Here is a 19,605-nt window from a genome sequence, read left to right as displayed (position 1 = left end):
ATTAGCCCCCCAGAAGAGAGAGTCCTGTCAGGAAGCTCCCTGGAAGAGAGAGCCCTATCAGGAAGCTCCCCAGAAGAGAGCCCTATCAGGAGGCTCCATGGAAGAGAGAGCCCTATCAGGAAGCTCCCCAGAAGAGAGAGCCCTATCAGGAAGCTCCCCAGAAGAGAGAGTCCTATCAGGAAGCTCCCCAGAAGAGAGGGCCCTATCAGGGAAGCTGGAGAGCAGTCCAGACAGGCAGAGGCAGTGAAAAAAAGCAGCACCTCTCAATTCCTGGAAAGAGAAAATCAGTCAGCTATGTTTAAACCCCCTAAGACCTTTGAGCTGCAAGCCATTCATTCATTTTTCCTTGATATTATTTTACTAGGCTGTGATTGACAGCTTCCACACACACAAATGTCAGCAATGTAGCGCAGCACGGTAGCACGGTGGTTAGCACAGTTGCTTCACAGCTCCAGGGTCCCATGTTCAATTCACAGCTTTGGTCACTGTCTGTGCGGAGTCTGCACGTTCTCCCCTTGTGTGCGTGGGTTTCCTCCGGGTGCTCCAGTTTCCTCCCACAGTCCAAAGATGTGCAGGTGAGGTGGATTGGCCATTATAAATTGCCCTTTGCGTCCAAACAAAGGTTAGGTGGGGTTACTGGGCTACGGGGCTAGGGTGGAGGCGTGGGCTTAAGTGGGGTGCTGTTTCCAAGGGCTGGTGCAGACTCGATGGGCCGAATGGCCTCCTTCTGCACCATAAATTCTATGATTCTATGATTGTTCCATTGATGTTCCTTCATGGTTGAGTAACTCTGAGGTGCTCTAACCACAATGTTTATAAAGAGCAAGCTTTGATTGACAGGTCATGGACCACTTCAAATAGAATTAACTGCTTTCCAATCACCTCCCTTCATGATTGAGTGATTTTGAAGTGGTCAGCTCGAAATTGACCGCACCAAAACAGCGGCCAAATAACGATACTCGCCTGCAATCCTCGCCTTGCATACATTTACTTGGTGAAGGATTGGAAATCCTGGGTGCGCCAATCAGGTGCAATTTAGCTCCAGCGGGAGAACACAGGGCTGGATTCTCCGATTTTGATGCCATGTCCGGAGCATCTGTCTAGTCTTACAACCAAAAAGTTGGCGTCGCCCCCGCACCGATGCTCCGCCCGGTGGGGGTGCTGGCTGCCACGCAACGTAAAGCTCGGCTTTACCTGCAGATACAGACGGAGAATTGCCGGGTCCTTGGCTGCCTGCGGCAGGCTCACTGGACAACATGGCACCGGCCGCACATGGACCCGGCCTGACAGATAGTGTCCCCCTGTAAACCCCCAGACCACCCCTCCACAAGTCCCCCCCAGCCCCCGCCGAAGCCCCCCAGGCCAGCAGAACGGCTCCCTTCCCCGACTGTGGTGGCGCTGCTCTGAGTTTCCAAACTCAGGGTCTCGTCTTGTGAATGTTGATCCCAGGGTTATCGCTTCTGAAATCTCAGATGTTCGTGCTTTTTATAAGGTTTTAGTTCTTAGTTTATAGTTCATTCTCATAAACAATCCTTGAGCACAAAGGCATCATTTGTCCTTGAGAGAGCCTTGTTTTCACTGTTTCAACAAAGTGTTATCAGTAAAAAGTCCAAAATGTTGTTCTCCGTTTCCCATTAAACAAATTTTTGCTGAGCTGCAGTCTTTACACATACACACACAAGTCTGTTAGCCTCTTTTACCATCATGCTTCACTGTTAGCCTCTTTTACCGTCATGCGTCACGGCACAATTTTAGTCGTCTCTTCTACTCAGTAAACCTCATCAAAGTCCAGACAAGCTGCATCGATAGACATCCCTGTCTATTACTTCAGTTATTTCCACGAACAGTTTGACATGCTTCCTTGCACTTAATTTACCCTTTATCAATCTCCCTTGTTTATTTTGCATATCTTCACACTCCTTACTGCCCTCGGAGAATAGTGTGGAGCGCTGAAAAGGGGAATAACAGCCTGTTGAACCATGCCATTAATACCCCTTCCGGGGCATCAAGACTTAAATCTGGGGATATCAGACTCTGAGGCAGGAGCACGTTGCCAACTTAGCAAGCAGAGCCTTGTACTTGGCTCTCTCTCTAATCAGCTTAAATATCTCTGCATCAAAAGTCACTCTATCCTCGATCATAGATTGCGATAACTTCCTCACAACAGACGGCAGACTGACAGGTCATGGAACCCTTCTCTCACCCTCTTTAACTAAGTTTTCCAACCTCAAGGGATAATTACTGAATATATAGAACTTTGGAAAATGATGACTGAAACATCTGCAACTTCCTCAACCATTTCCAGTAAAACCTTGGCCCTTGACTGGGATCTTCCGCAGCACCCCCCCCCCCCCACCCCTCCCAACGGTGGGTTATCTGATTGGCTTGTGGTGGGGCCGCCTTCGTGACAGTGGGAAGGGCCGGAAAAGTCAGCCCAACTTGAGCTGAAAACCATCAGGTCCTGGGGATTTATCAGCCTTTGGCATCATAAATTTTTCTAATACTGTTTTCTTGCATATATTAACTTTACTGAGTTTTAGTCTTGGATTAATTATTAGTTTTCATGGAATTCCAGGTACATTGTCCTCATCCTCTGCTGCGAAGGCCGGTGGGGGGAGGGGGGAGGAAACGCAAACCAAGCAGAGCCTATTGCTGAGTTCAAACAGACACCATTTTGGCTGTTCCAAGGGCCCAAAACCATAGTGTGGGAGTCGTTAACTGAGGAAAAGACGTTAACGCCGTTAAGGTCCGTTAAAGTGTCAAGATCTGAGGTTTCTAATTGGCATTCACCTGTCTCTATAGTTTCCTACAATTTGCCTCGGGGGTCAGTGGACCCGACTCTCCTAACCCCACCCGCAGAGGGAAAAATGCGTCCACTGGAGCCCTTTAAACCACGACAGGTCTGCTGAGTACCCGACTCGGGTTATTTGCCTCGATAGTGAAAATCCAGCCCAGTTGGATCGGACACAACTTAAACCAGATTTAATGTGTAACTGATGGCCTTGTCTCTCGTCTTGTCGATTTATCTTTGAAAGTTAACTTTTACCATTCTTTCAAGGAAATGTCTTTAATCCAGCTGTATTATTAATACTGCTGCCACAAGATCTTTGTAGCAATTAGCTCAATATTATTATTGGTGTTGCTGTTCTCTTTAATCACCACATTGAATCTACACTGTAGGATCACCAAGAGGTTCAGTCCTGTACTAAAGTACGGTAATAGAGCAATGCCATATAAATAGGTTGGGCTGGATTTCCAAAGGACTAAGGGTTTGGGACCCACTGTGGGCAGGAATTAAAAATCATGGACCCCAGAGTTAACCTTGGGATCCTGATGTCTCCGAGGCAGTTTTGAATTTGCAAAGGGCTGATGGGGGTTGTGAAAATCAGTCACCACCAGTTCATACCTCTTAAACTCATTATCAACCTCGTTGGAATTTTTTAATGTTATACCGGAGCACCCAACAACCTTGTGCATCTTTGGCCACAGCTGTTGTGTTGGCCGAGGGACCCCAGTAAATTGCTTTTAATCAGTTTTTAAATTCAAATCTCAGAGCCCAATGGGCGCCAGCATGAGTTCTGCTCCTAACCGTCCATCCATGGCTGCTTTATGCCACGTTACACCTCAAGGAGCTGCCTGCTGCAATCAGCAAGGCAGAAGCAATCCCTGGCTTGGCCTTTGCCACTGGCCTGACAGGCTGCACTTGACCTCTGGAAGCGCTTGGCGCCTCTCGCTTGGCGTCAAGCTTACTTCCTCACCATCTAGGCAATTTGCAAATAAAAATAGCATCAGAACAGTGACGCAGATCGGGAGCAGGGTCAGGACCCAGAATTCAGGATCTCGGGTTTCCTACCCCGCTTTGAAAATCCAGCCACTTAAGTCAACATGGGCTTGTGTCACAAACAGTACATAGGTACAGGGGTAGACCATTCAGCCCTTCAAACGCATTCAGCTGTTCAATAAGATAATTTCTACCCTGTAGTTCCACTCCACCCACCAGCCTTGGCTCCAGATTTTCTAATATCGTTGGCCAATAAAAGTATCAAGCTCAGATTTTTGATTATTTGTTGAACTAACATCAATGGCTTTTGTGTGAGAGTTCCACACTTCAGCCACCTTTTTATGTGAAAAGTGTTTCCTATAGTCTCTCTTGAATGGCCTGTCTCTGATTCTCATTTTATACCCCATAATCCATGACCTCCCCAACCAGCAAAACATGTTTCCCTCTATCTACTCGTTTGAAACGGCTAAAAACCTCAATCAAATCACCCCTACTGTACTGAAAGCAGTACCAGTCTCGCTTATGTAATCTCTCTAACTACATAGTTGGAACCATGATAACATTCTTGTGAATCATCATTGCACTCCCTTATACACGGATGGCCCTTCCAACCATAATGTTACCACAGTATTTTGTACCCCTTTGAATATGACGGACCTTAATAGGAAATGTTATTCGGTGCAGGTCAACACTGGCTTGTAGTCATTAAACCATCACATAAGGTCTGGTTTTGATCTTCTGCAGAAAATGCTTGACTGTCTCAAAGAGAAGAAGGATGTGGGTTTCTTTCAGAGCCTTGCAGGCCTGATGCAGTCATGCAGGTAAGGGTACCGTGTGACCTCCTCCAGTTAATACTTAATTCCACAAAGGGGAATTTCAGCATTATCTCGTTTAAAATGTTTTTAAAGGTTTTGATTTTCGCCTTCAGAATATGTTTCAGAATTATAAATATATTGATATATATATAATTATAAATATATATGTTGGGCCGATTCAGCGGACAAATGTTAAAGTCCGCTGCTGGGCGCATTCAGTGGGTGTACCTCAGCGGCTGCAGTGCAGAGATACACCCTGCTATTCAACAGCACTTTGCCTTTTCCTTTGACCTCGGGGTGTATCTCCCCGCCGAGGCCGCACTTCGAAGGATTTCCTGCTGCCGAGCTGATCTCCACTTACACGGAGAGCTGATCTCCCCCATCACTTACAGGGAGCCCCCCAACATGGACACGGGCAATTCCCCCCTGTCTCACATGCCCCCCCCACCCCAAACAGACACGGATAACCCCCACCATGGATAAGGGGAACCTCACCAATGGAGCTCCCCTGAGGCCCGCCACCCCATGGCACTTTTCGAAGTGTTTAAAAATAGGGCATGAAAAGGCAGCAAGGCAGCCGGTGGGCTGGCCCCTGCTTTTCCCACTGGAGACAACAGTTTGGGAAAAAAAATCAGAAAATTCCACCCCTAGTTTCGCTTACACTTCCTTATCAAACTGTCAAGATTACATGTCTGTTCTCTTCACCTTGGGGCGGCACGTTGATGCAGTGGTTAGCACTGCTACTTCAGGGCGCTGAAGACCAGGGTTCGATCACGGGACCGGGTTACTGTCTGTGTGGCATTTGCACAGTCTCCCCATGTTTGAGTGGGTCTCACCCCCACACCCCAAAGATGTGCCGGGTAGGTGGGTTGGCCAGGCTAAATTGCCCCTTAACTGGAAAAAACTGAATTGGGTTTTCTAAATGTAAAAAAAAAATTCTCTTCACCTTGTGGGTGACAGTGCTATTCTCTCAAGTGCATTCTTAGACAGTTCTTGTAAGTCATTGTTCAGACATGTCCTACTTGAGCGAGGGAACTTTAGTGTTCAGCATCTTTAGTAATTGCAAGTTGCACTCATTGGGGTGAATTCTCTGCAGGTGAGGTTCTCCGTTCCGCTGGCAGCGGACCCCCGCCCGCGGGTTTCCCGGTGGCTTGGGGTGGCCACAATTGGAAATCGCATTGGCCAATGGCAGAATGGAGAATTTCACTGCCAGTGACAGTGCGCAGCCAAGAAACACTTGGCTGAGGGAGTGGATAATTCACCCCATCGAGTCTGCTCCGCCATTCAATCATGGCTAATATGTTTCCCATCCCCATTCTCCTGCCTTTTCCCCGTAACCCCTGATCCCCGAGTTCTAGTCTCTCCTACAAGTGGAAACATCCTCTCCATGTCCACTCTATCTAGGTCTCTCTGTATTCCGTAAATTTCAATCAGATACCCCCTCATCCTGCTGAACTCCATCGAGTACAGATCCTGAGTCCTGAACCACTCCGTATATGACAAGCCCTTCATTCCTGGGATCATTCTTGTGAACCTCCTCTGGACCCCGCTCAAGGCCAGCACATCCTTCCTTAGTCGCAGCACCCAAAACTGCTCACGGTATTCCAAATGGGGTCTGACCAGAGACTTGTATAGCCTCAGAAGTACATCACTGCTCTTGTATTCTAGCCCTCTCGACATGAATGCGAACATTGCATTTGCCTTCCTAAATGCCAACTGAACCTACACGTTAACCTTAAGAGAATCCTGTACTCGGACTCCTAAGACCCTTTATGCTTCAGATTTCCAAAGGCTTTCCCCATTTAAAAAATAGTCTACGCCTCTATTCCTCCTACGAAAGTGCATAACCTCACACTTTTCCACATTGTATTCCATCGGCCACTTCTTTGCCCACTCTCCTAGCCTGTCTAGGTCCTTTGAGCATCCCGTTTCCTCAACACGACCTGTCCCTCTGCAGATCTTTGTATCATATGCAACCGTAGCAACAATGCCCTCAGTTCCTTTTTCCAGATCATTAATATATATAGCGTGAATAGTTGTGGTCCCTTCAGAACACCACTAGTCACCAGCTGCAATCCTGAAAAAAAAATCTTTATCCCCACTCTCAGCCTTCTGTCAGTCAGCCAGTCTTCTTTCCATGCCAGTATCTTGCCCCTAACACCATGGACTCTCGTCTTATTTAGTATGGCACCTTGTCAAAGGCCTTCTGGAAATCCAAATAGATGACATCTGCTGGCTCTCCTTTGTCTAACTTCCTCATTACCTCCTGAAAGAATTCTAACAGATTTGACATGACCTCCCCTTGATGAAGCCGTGCTGACTCAGTCCTATTTTATCATGCACTTCTAAGTACTTCGCATTCTCATCTTTGATAATGGACTCTAAAATCTTATCAACATCTGGAGTCAGGCTAACGTGCCAACAATTTCCCATATTCTCCCTCCCTCCCTTCTGAAACAGGGATGTTACATTAGCCATTTTCTAGTCCTCTGGACTCTCCCTGCCTCCAGTGATTCCTGAAAGATTACCACCAATGCCTCCACAATCTCCTCAGCTTTTTCCTTCTGAACCCTGGGTTGTCGTCCATCTGGTCCGGTGATTTATCCACCTTCAGACCTTTCAGCTTCCCCAGCAGCTTCTCTTTAGTGATGGCCATTACACTCATCTCTGACCCCTGACTCACTTCAAATTCTGGTATGCCACTGGTGGTGACCACCTTGAACACTGATGCAAAGTACCTATTCAGTTCCTCTGCCATTTCTTTGTTCCCCATTACTACTTCTCCAGCTTCATTTTCCAGTGGTCCAATGTCCTTGCCTCTATCTTACCTTTTATATATCGAAAAAAAAACTCTTGCAATCTTCTTTTATATTACTAGCTAGCTTACACTTATAGAACATAGAACATACAGTGCAGAAGGAGGCCATTTGGCCCATCGAGTCTGCACCGACCCACTTAAACCCTCACTTCCACCCTATCCCCGTAACGCAATGAGAAGATATTTCATCTTCTCCCCCCCTTATTGCTTTTTTAGTTGTCCTCTCCTTGCTTGTAAAAGCTTCCCAATCCTCTGGCTTCCCACTTATCTTCGCCCCATTGTATACTTTTTCTTTTTCTTTCATGCTGTGCCTGACTTCCCGTAGCAGCCATGGTTGCCTCGTCCTCCCCTTAGCATGTTTCCTCCTCCTTGGGATGAATTTCTGTTGTACCTCCCGAATAACCCCCCCAAACCCCTGCCATTGCTGTTCCACTGTCTTCCCTGCTCGGGCTCCCCTTCTAATCAATTCTGGCCAGCTCCTCCCTCATGTCTTTGTAGTTACCTTTACTCAGTTGTAATACATATGATTCCAGCTTCTTCTTCTCAAATTGCAGGGTAAATTCCACCTCTACAAAGAAAGATCACAGTTTAGGTTGAGAGGTGGTAGATTTAGAACTGAGATGAGGAGGAACTACTTCTCGCACAAGGTGGGGGATTTGTGAAACTCGCTGCCCCATAGTGCGATGGAGTCTGAATCATTCAATGGTTTCAAGAAGGAGATAGATATATTTCTGATTTTAAAAACTGGTTAAAGGGAGATGGAAAACAGGTAGGGAGGTGGATTTGAGACAGGAAGAGATCAGCCATGATCTGATTGAATGGCCGAGCAGGCTCGAAGGGCTGAATTGCCTACTTCCGCTCCTAATCCCTGTGTGAAGACTGACGCAAAGTATCTATTCAGTTCCTCTGCCATTTCATATTATGGTCATTGCCCCCAAAGTGTTCCTGCACCTTAAGTTCCCTAATCAAGTCTTCCCCAGCAGCTTCACCAAATCAGGAACTGCCTGTTCCCTAGTGGGCTCTACCACAAGCTGCTCAAAAAAAACATCTCGTGGATATTCCACAAATTCCCTTTCTTGGGATCCACTACCAACCTGATTTTCCGAGTCCACCTGTATATTGAAGTCCCCCATGATTATTGTAATGTTGCCTTTTTTACATGCCTTTCCTATCTCCTGATTTATTTTCTGCCCACATCCTGGCTACTTCTAGGCGGCCTGTACATAACTCCCATCAGGGTCTTTTTTCCTTTGCGATTCCTCAACTTTACCCACACAGATTCTACGCCTTCCGACCCTATATCGCTTCTTTCTATAGGGTGAAGAGGGATTTTTAGGATTTTCACTCAGCGTCAATTTAAAAATGGCACTATATATTCAATTATGTTTCTTGGAGGGTAGGTGTGACTTTTATTTTATTCATTTATGGGATGTGGGCATTGCTGCCACTTATTGCCCATCACTAATAGCCATTGTTCAGAGGGTATCTAAGAGTCTACCACAGTGGGTCTGGACTCGCATGTAAGTCAGGCCAGGTAAGGATGGCAGATTTCTGTCCCTAAAGGACATTGACAATAATTTCATGGTCATCATTAGACTTTTAATTCCAGATTTTCTATTGAGTTCAAATTTCACCATCTGCTGTGGTGGGATTCGAACCAAGTTCCCCACCCTTGGGTTCTCTAGGTGACTAGACCAGTGACAATACCACTATTCCACCATCTGCCCTGACTTGCAGGGAACTGCTGACCTTGACCCATTGATGGAGGATGTCACGGGTTGGGAGATGCTGTTAAAAGGAAGAGTCATTTTGGACTCGAAACGTCAACCCTGTTTCCCTCTCTGTTTCTGACGCTGCCAGATCTGAGTTTTTCCAGCAGAGTTCTGTTTTTAGTTCAGACCTCCAGCATCAGCAGTACTTTGCTTTTATTGAAATAGGCTTGGGGCCCATCCTGTAGGTAGTTTGTGCTGCAGCTGCAGTGCTTCAATCGGGAATTGATGAATATTATAGTTCAGTGGCACTTTTGCTGACCAAGCAGATTTCTATGCCTTGGGATAGTATTGAGTTTCTTGAATGTCGTGTCTGCACCCATCCAGGCGAGTTGTAACTTTTCCATCACATTCCTCACTTGAACCTTGTAGATGGTACAGAACCATTGAAGGATTAGGTGGTGAATGGACCATCATAAAGCATCCAGCCTCTGCCTTGTGTTTTTGGCTCTGTTATTGGCATGATGACATGCAATGTATGTCAGCAATATGCAGAATGCTTGTTACCTCTTCCTCTGTTCACAGACCGTTTTTTGTGACTGCCTATGAACTTGATATCTCTATATTTTTCCATATATTCCATCTACAACATTTGTGAGTGGTCTCCTGCTCATGAAAACCAGCAGGAGTTTTCCTCTCCACTCATCTTTATTGCACTTCGATAGTTAATAGCTCCAACAGCAAAAGTGGAAATGATTTAATTGCAGGCTTGATTTTACCATTCCCTTTAAATATTTTTTTTAAGGGACCTAATGTTTGAAGTTAGCTATACAGGGGCCAATCTACGTTTTCAATATCTACCATTTGGAGTCTGAGGTCCCTTTCTAATTAGGACATAACACAATTCAAAATATGCATTTGAGTCTGTCATTCGTGATGCTACATGAAAAGATGAAGTACTATTTGGCAGTGTTACTGAGAATTTACTATCTGTGGGTCAATTAAGCGTTACCTTTAGAATCCTACATTTTAATGCTTTTTTCTCAGGAAGTCTTAAAAAAACAACCATGATGTATATTTATTTCTGCTGATTACAGCGTACTCGACCTAAATGCATTTGAACGGCAAAACAAAGCTGAAGGACTTGGCATGGTGACAGAAGAGGGATCAGGTATATGCTGAAGCACCATATGGTACCGGAGTCGATTTCTATTAGCTCTATAATAAAATTAAGGCAGAAAGTCACGATTGATTTGTAATTATGCTATTGAATGCTAACTGACGTGCAAACCCTCAATGCATTTGTACGAAATGTCTTCCTCCACTATCTTAACAGGTGTAAATGTTTTGCTTTAAATGGATTATTTCCTCTGTTAGAGATGAAAGAATTTCATATGAATGCATTAAACATTGATGTACATGTATGCTGTGGCATAATTTTGAAGCTGGGGAGTAATATTTAATGATAATTAAATGTATAACTTTTCAGGTAAACTGAACATGGGCTAACATGTTGGCCGGAATTCTCCATCCATTCACATTCGGTGGGATTCTCCGATCCCACAGCAGTGAACGGGGTATTTGCTGAGCGGCAAATTCTCCTGGCAGCGGTGACAGGGTGAACTCGGATCAGAGAATCCTGGTCGTTTGGGTCTCTTTTTGCAATTATATTTCAAAAACCCAACAATAATTGCAGCACTACTTCAAACAAGGCAGATTGACCATTGTGCTAAATTTCTTCAATGGAATTCTCCGTCGGCGGGATCCTCCAGTCCGCCAGCAGCGTGCCCACGGGTTTCCCGAACGCGTGAGGTGGCCACAATGGGAAATCCCATTGGCAGTCTGCGGGAACGGAGAATCCTGCTGCCAGCTTGCGAAAACGCATTGAGGTCGAAAACGCGGCCCGGAGAATTTCTTATTCTGTTAAAATGCTCAGAAATAAATAATTCTTGAACGTAATAAAATAAAATCCTTAAAGAAGGGTACTGCTGCTGCAGTGCAGGTTCCTGTAAGACATCTTTATCATTTCAATATTCAGAAAGAGTAGTAATGACAAGGTCTACTACTGATTTATGCGACAAAAGCATATTATTTTGAAAAATACCGTGATGGATTTGCAATGCTGCAGTTGTAATGTCTATTGCAGCAGAAACATCACAGTGGCTCTGTCACTGAAAGTTCAACCCCACTAAATCTGCCTGCCTAGCTGTCCAAAAGACAACCTTTAAGTAAACAGTTTTGTATCACCAAGAATGGTTTCTCATTTTCATCCATTTCCGGAATCAGACTAAGCCTAACGTTTTAATCAAAGCTTCTTTGTGGGATTCATGTAGGCATTTGTGTTTTAAAGGCTTTATTTGGATAAACAGCCCATGCTTGCAAAGAAAAAATCTAATCGATCATACTAAAATTCATAACTTATTTCTTTACATCATGAGATCTCCAGTTATGGCCGGCTTCAAGGGACAGGCACCTTTAGCAGTGACTATTTCTGAGCCCCCTGAAGCCCAAATGCCAGCCTTTGAATGGAAATGAAGTCTGGATTAAAGGCAAATTGTCTTGAGAAATACCATGCGGATAATTACAAACACGTTTCTTCTCCTGTTACAAATGTAATTTAAAAATATAAGCCTACAAATTGCTAGAAAAATATAACACAATTGCTAAAATTAGAGGTTACTTTAAGGCCAACTTTAACAGGATGAGACAAAGACTGACAACACCAAACTGGTCAGGTAAAACTGCAGTCGGGAAGTGGGAGGTGTTCAAAAAATGAGTTGCATAACACAAGACCGATATGTACCCTCAGAGGCAAGAGGTCCACTTACCAACTCAAACAGCCAACAGCAGATAAAGAAATGTAAATGTCACGGAAAGAGCACATAGACAAGTGAATTGCGAGAGACATAAGAAAAACAGCAAACTAAGTTAATCAAGATGGAGAGCTGCAAAAAGAGTTTATGGAAAGAAAGTTACAAGGGATATTAAGACAAACACAAAAGAAATTAACAGTTATCTGAGATGGAAAACTATAGTCAAGGGTAATTTGAACCCTTTAATACAAAAGTGGGTAATGTTGTAAATGACTTGTTGAACAATTACTTTGTGTCAGTCGTAACAGTGTAGGAAGAGGATAATATATTTGCTATTCCAGGAAAACCAATAACAAGTCAAAGACAGGCACTCGCTAAAGTTAACTTGAGAGAAAAGAGTATTATAGAAATTAATGATACTAAAGACTGATAAATCCTCAAGACCTGATGGTTGCTACCCACGGCCATAAAGGAATTAGGGGAGGAAATTACAGATGATTTAACCATTATATTACATAGCTTTTGATATTCAAGAGTTGCCCCTTTAGAATGCAAAATTTCCTACGTAACTCCCATTATTTGACAAAGGTGAGAGAGAAATACCAGGAAAGTATAGTCATCTTAGTCTAACAACTGCTTTGAAGAAGTTATTGGAATCTACAATTAAGGACAGAATGACTGAGCACTTTTGGGAAATTTGAGTTCATTAGAGAGAGAGCCAATATGGGTTCATCTATGGACATAGTTTATATAGACTGCCAGAAAATATTCAATAAAATTCCACCTAAAAGACAGTTTGCTGAAAGGGTGGCATGGTAGCACAGTGGTTAGCACTGTTTCTTCACAGCGCCAGGGACCCGGGTTTGATCCCGGCTTGGGACACTGACTGTGCGGAGTCTGCACATTCGCCACATGTCTGCTTGGGTTTCCTCAGGGTACTCCGGTTTCCGCCCACAAGTCCCGAAAGACGTACTGTTAGGTGAATTGGGCATTCTAAATTCTCCCTCAGGAAACCCGAACAGGTGCCGGAGTTTGGCGACTAAGGGATTTTCACAGTAATGTCATTGCAGTGTTAATGTAAGCCTACTTGTGACACTAATAAAGCGGAGTAGATTATTATAATAAAGCACATGGAACTGAAGGCAAATTACTCAACTTGTTAGAAAATGAGTTAGGTGATAGACGACTGAGAGTAAGGATATTGGGTATGTGTACACAAGGATTAATTTGACGCCTCAAATATTCACTGTATTTATTAGTGACTAAGGTAACAGGTTAGAAAGCCACACATCAAAGTTTGATGATGACACTCCGATTAGTGACATAGAAGGTTTGTAGACCGTTGCATAAAATTACAAAGAGACATTGAAAAATGAAGTACAGCATTCAAAACTGGGGTAGATGGTTTCATTGCAGGTAAGTGTAAGGTCATCCATTTTGGACCAAAAATAGAATAGATCCAAGTACTTTTTAAACCATGTAAAATTAGGAACAATGGACGTCAGGCGAGATTTTGGGGTCTTCATACACAGATCACCAAAATACAGTAGTGAAGTATAAAAGAATTAAAAAAAAAAAAATTAGCCTGCAAATCTAGGGGGCTGGAACATAATAGTAAGGAGGTTTCTCTCCAGCTACACAAAGCTCTGGTTAGATCACTTCTGGAGTACTGTGTATAATTCTGGGCACTGCACCTCAGATGGAAATATTGGTCTTCAAAGGGGTACAGCACGTATTCACCAAAAAGTTATCAGGACTCCAAGGATTAAATTATGAGGCAGGATTCGGGGTGATTGGACCGGGGTGTTTTTTTTAGAATTTTTGAAGGAATTGATATATTAGATGGAGTGAATCATTTTCTGCTGGTGGGAGAGTCAATGTCAAGGGGGTGTAATTTTGAAGTCCAGAGCCAGACTACTTAGCACAGAAGTTAAGTAACACTGGGTACTGAATTTGGTGCATTTGAGTGCTATAGTGAGAGTTTGGTGACTGAGGGAGTATAAGGCTTCATTTTTATCTAAAGTATAGTCTTTCTTTTATTTAGTTAATTAACTTAAAAGTTGCTGTTTGGTTTAGAAGAAGGTGAATTTTCAATCAGCTTTAAACAAAACTTCTACTTGTAGGTACTTGCAGCTGGAGCTTGTTAATTAGTTAATTGGATTAGGCCAGTTTTCAGAGGCTAGATTCACAGGATAAAAGTGATCCCCGACAGTGCAGACTTTGTTTGCACTGAGTGCTGAATTTGGTGCATTTGAGTTCTATAGTGAGAGTTTGGTGACTGAGGGAGTGCTGAATTTGGTGCATTTGAGTGCTACAGTGAGAGTTTGGTGACTGAGGGAGTTAGGTGAGGAGGGAGTAAGATGCTCCTTTCATTTTGTTTCCTACATTTCCGCAAAGAGTGAGAAGAGAGCCAGGAGTTTACAGAGAGTGCAGCTGACTGGGAGCAGAGTCGGAGGGCGGAGATCCAGTTAGTCCACAGGGCAGCTATATTCTGTAAGGTAAGAGGGGATGGAGGCTAGGCCAGTTGCATGCTCCTCCTGTAGGATGTGGGTGGTGAGGGATACCACCGGTGTCCCCGCTGACTATACCTGCGGGAAGTGCACCCAACTCCAGCTCCTCAAAGACCGTGTTAGGGAACTGGAGCTGAAGCTGGGTGAACTTCGGATCATCTGGGAGGCAGAGGGAGTGATAGGGAAGAGTTACAGGGAGGTAACCACACCCAAGGTACAGGACAAGAATAGCTGGGTTACAGTCAGGGGAAAAAACCCAAACAGGCAGACAGTGCAGGGATCCCTCGTGGTCGTTCCCCTTCAAAACAAGTATACCATTTTGGATGCTGTTGGGGGGGATGACCTACCGGCGGAAGGCCCTAGCGGCCAGGTCTCTGGCACTGAGTCTGGCTCTGGGGCTCAGAAGGGAAGGGGGGAGAATAGAAAAGCAGTAGTTGTAGGAGATTCAATGGTTAGGGGAATAGATAGGAAATTCTGTGGTCGTGAGCGAGACTCCCGGAAGGTATGTTGCCTCCCGGGTGCCAGGGCCAGGGATGTCTCGGATCATCGTGGTGCACATTGGTACCAACGACGTAGGTAGGAAAAGGGGTGTGGAGGTAATAAATAAGTTTAGGGAGTTAGGCTGGAAGTTAAAAGCCAGGACAGAGTTGTCATCTCTGGTTTGTTGCCGGTGCCACGTGATAGCGAGGCTAGGAATAGGGAGAGAGTGCAGCTGAACACGTGGCTGCAGGAATGGTGTAGGAGGGTGCAGTCACAATGTTGGGGGTTTTCTACAGGCCTCCCAACAGCCAGTGGGAGATAGAGGAGCAGATAGGTAGACAGATTTTGGAAAAGAGTAAAAACAACAGGGTTGTGGTGATGGGAGACTTCAACTTCCCCAATATTGACTGGGACTCACTGAGTGCCAGGGGCTTGGACGGGGCGGAGTTTGTAAGGAGCATCCAGGAGGGCTTCTTAAAACAATATGTAGACAGTCCAACTAGGGAAGGGGCGGTACTGGACCTGGTATTGGGGAATGAGCCCGGCCAGGTGGTAGATGTTTCAGTAGGGGAGCATTTCGGTAACAGTGACCACAATTCAGTAAGTTTTAAAGTACTGGTGGACAAGGATAAGAGTGGTCCTAGGGTGAATGTGCTAAATTGGGGGAAGGCTAATTATAACAATATTAGGCGGGAACTGAAGAACATAGATTGGGGGCGGATGTTTGAGGGCAAATCAACATCTGACATGTGGGAGGCTTTCAAGTGTCAGTTGAAAGGAATTCAGTGAGGAAGAAGGATAAATACGGCAATTTCCGGGAACCTTGGATAACGAGAGATATTGTAGGCCTCGTCAAAAAGAAAAAGGAGGCATTTGTCAGGGCTAAAAGGCTGGGAACAGACGAAGCCTGCGTGGAATATAAGCAAAGTAGGAAGGAACTTAAGCAAGGAGTCAGGAGGGCTAGAAGGGGTCACGAAAAGTCACTGGCAAATAGGGTTAAGGAAAATCCCAAGGCTTTTTACACGTACATAAAAAGCAAGAGGGTAGCCAGGGAAAGGGTTGGCCCACTGAAGGATAGGCAAGGGAATCTATGTGTGGAGCCAGAGGAAATGGGCGAGGTACTAAATGAATACTTTGCATCAGTATTCACCAAAGAGAAGAAATTGGTAGATGTTGAGTCTGGAGAAGGGTGTGTTGATAGCCTGGGTCACATTGAGATCCAAAAAGACGAGGTGTTGGGTGTCTTAAAAAATATTAAGGTAGATAAGTCCCCAGGGCCTGATGGGATCTACCCCAGAATACTGAAGGAGACTGGAGAGAAAATTGCTGAGGCCTTGACAGAAATCTTTGGATCCTCACTGTCTTCAGGGGATGTCCCGGAGGACTGGAGAATAGCCAATGTTGTTCCTCTGTTTAAGAAGGGTAGCAAGGATAATCCAGGGAACTACAGGCCGGTGAGCCTTACTTCAGTGGTAGGGAAATTACTGAAGAGAATTCTTCGAGACAGGATCTACTCCCATTTGGAAGCAAATGGACGTATTAGTGAGAGGCAGCATGGTTTTGTGAAGGGGAGGTCGTGTCTCACTAACTTGATAGAGTTTTTCGAGGAGGTCACTAAGATGATTGATGCAGGTAGGGCAGTAGATGTTGTCTATATGGACTTCAGTAAGGCCTTTGACAAGGTCCCTCATGGTAGACTAGTACAAAAGGTGAAGTCACATGGGATCAGGGGGGAGCTGGCAAGGTGGATACAGAACTGGCTAGGTCATAGAAGGCAGAGAGTAGCAATGGAAGGATGCTTTTCTAATTGGAGGGCTGTGACCAGTGGTGTTCCACAGGGATCAGTGCTGGGACCTTTGCTGTTTGTAGTATATATAAATGATTTGGAGGAAAATGTAACTGGTCTGATTAGTAAGTTTGCAGACGACACAAAGGTTGGTGGAATTGCGGATAGCGATGAGGACTGTCAGAGGATACAGCAGGATTTAGATTGTTTGGAGACTTGGGCGGAGAGATGGCAGATGGAGTTTAATCCGGACAAATGTGAGGTAATGCATTTTGGAAGGTCTAATGCAGGTAGGGAATATACAGTGAATGGTAGAACCCTCAAGAGTATTGAAAGTCAAAGAGATCTAGGAGCACAGGTCCACAGGTCATTGAAAGGGGCAACACAGGTGGAGAAGGTAGTCAAGAAGGCATACGGCATGCTTGCCTTCATTGGCCGGGGCATTGAGTATAAGAATTGGCAAGTCATGTTGCAGCTGTATAGAACCTTAGTTAGGCCACACTTGGAGTATAGTGTTCAATTCTGGTCGCCACACTACCAGAAGGATATGGAGGCTTTAGAGAGGGTGCAGAAGAGATTTACCAGAATGTTGCCTGGTATGGAGGGCATTAGCTATGAGGAGCGGTTGAATAAACTCGGTTTGTTCTCCCTGGAACGAAGGAGGTTGAGGGGAGGCCTGATAGAGGTCTACAAAATTATGAGGGGCATAGACAGAGTGGATAGTCAGAGGCTTTTCCCCAGGGTAGAGGGGTCAATTACTAGGGGGCATAGGTTTAAGGTGAGAGGGGCAAGGTTTAGAGTAGATGTACGAGGCAAGTTTTTTACGCAGAGGGTAGTGGGTGCCTGGAACTCGCTACTGGAGGAGGTGGTGGAAGCAGGGACGATAGTGACATTTAAGGGGCATCTTGATAAATACATGAATAGGATGGGAATAGAGGGATACGGACCCAGGAAGTGGAGAAGATTGTAGTTTAGTCGGGCAGCATGGTCGGAACGGGCTTGGAGGGCCGAAGGGCCTGTCCCTGTGCTGTACATTTCTTTGTTCTTTGTTTGTTCTTTGAGGGAGGGCTTCAGGTATTTGGATAATTGGAGAGCATTCTGGGGAAGGTGGGACCTGTACAAGCAGGACGGGTTGCATCTGAACCAGAGGGCACCAATATCCTGGGAGGGAGGTTTTCTAGTACTCTTCGGGAGGGTTTAAACTAATTTGGCAGGGGAATGGGAACCGGATTTGTAGTCCAGCAACTAAGGTAGCCGATATTCAGGACGCCAAAGCGTGTAATGAGGCAGTGGGGAAGGGAACACTGACAAAGGAGAGTACTTGCAGGCACGGAGATGGGTTGAAGTGTGTATACTTCAACGCAAGAAGCATCAGGAATAAGGTGGGTGAACTTAAGGCATGGATCGGTACTTGGGACTACGATGTGGTGGCCATCACGGAAACTTGGATAGAAGACGGGCAGAAATGGTTGTTGGAGGTCCCTGGTTATAGATGTTTCAATAAGATTAGGGTGGGGGGGGGGGCGGGGGTGGCATTGTTAATTAGAGATAGTATAACAGCTGCAGAAAGGCAGTTCGAGGAGTATTAGCCTACTGAGGTAGTATGGGTTGAAGTCAGAAATAGGAAAGGAGCAGTCACTTTGTTAGGAGTTTTCTATAGGCCCCCCAATAGTAGCAGAGATGTGGAGGAACAGATTGGGAAACAGAATTTGAAAAGGTGCAGACGTCACAGGGTAGTAGTCATGGGTGACTTTAACTTCCCAAACATTGAGTGGAAACTCTTTAGATCAAATAGTTTGGATGGGGTGGTGTTTGTACAGTGTGTCCAGGAAGCTTTTTTAACACAGTATGTAGATTGTCCGACCAGAGGAGGGGCAATATTGGATTTAGTACTTGGTAATGAACCAGGGCAAGTGATAGATTTGTTAGTGGGGGAGCATTTTGGAGATAGTGACCACAATTCTGTGACTTTCACTTTAGTAATGGAGAGGGATAGGTGCGTGCAACAGGGCAAGGTTTACAATTGGGGGAAGGGTAAATACAATGTTGTCAGACAAGAATTGAAGTGCATAAGTTGGGAACATAGGCTGTCAGGGAAGGACACAAGTGAAATGTGGAACTTGTTCAAGGAACAGGTACTACGTGTCCTTGATATGTATGTCCTTGTCAGGTAGGGAAGAGATGGTCGAGTGAGGGAACCATGGTTGACAAGAGAGGTTGAATGTCTTGTTAAGAGGAAAAAGGAGACTTGTGCAAGGCTGAGGAAACAAGGTTCAGACAGGGCGTTGGAGGGATACAAGATAGCCAGGAGGGAACTGAAGATAGGGATTAGGAGAGCTAAGAGAGGTCATGAACAATCTTTGGCGGGTAGGATCAAGGAAAACCCCAAGGCCTTTTACACATATGTGAGAAATATGAGAATGACTAGGGCGAGGGTAGGTCCGATCAAGGACAGTAGCGGGAGATTGTGTATTGAGTCTGAAGAAATAGGAGAGGTCTTGAACGAGTACTTTTCTTCTGTGTTTACAAATGAGAGGGGCCATATTGTTGGAGAGGACAGTGTGAAACAGACTGGTAAGCTCGAGGAAATACTTGTTAGGAAGGAAGATGTGTTGGGCATTTTGAAAAACTTGAGGATAGACAAGTCCCCCGGGCCTGACGGGATATATCCAAGGATTCTATGGGAAGCAAGAGATGAAATTGCAGAGCCGTTGTCAATGATCTTTTCATCCTCACTGTTAACAGGGGTGGTACCAGGGGATTGGAGAATGGCAAATGTCGTGCCCCTATTCAAAAAAGGGAATAGGGATAACCCTGGGAATTATAGGCCAGTTAGTCTTACTTCGGTGGTAGGCGAAGTCATGGAATGGGTACTAAAGGATAGGATTTCTGA

The 19,605-nt window shown here is 45.1% G+C and overlaps 1 protein-coding gene across 1 annotated transcript in view; it reads left to right on the top strand.

The window, feature by feature from the left end:
• ryr2a (ryanodine receptor 2a (cardiac)) overlaps positions 1–19,605 on the top strand; it is a 1,117,859-nt gene that overhangs the window by 952,468 nt on the left and 145,786 nt on the right. The window contains exons 80-81 of the mRNA XM_072511661.1: positions 4,526–4,602; positions 10,221–10,294. Of these exons, the coding sequence (XP_072367762.1) occupies positions 4,526–4,602; positions 10,221–10,294 (151 nt within the window). The remainder of the gene's footprint in view (positions 1–4,525; positions 4,603–10,220; positions 10,295–19,605) is intronic.

The sequence above is a fragment of the Scyliorhinus torazame genome, chromosome 1 (assembly GCF_047496885.1).
Source record: "Scyliorhinus torazame isolate Kashiwa2021f chromosome 1, sScyTor2.1, whole genome shotgun sequence".
Classification (NCBI taxonomy): domain Eukaryota; kingdom Metazoa; phylum Chordata; class Chondrichthyes; order Carcharhiniformes; family Scyliorhinidae; genus Scyliorhinus; species Scyliorhinus torazame.
The sequence above is the reverse complement of the archived record's forward strand: the minus strand, read 5'-3'. Positions and strand labels throughout refer to the sequence as shown.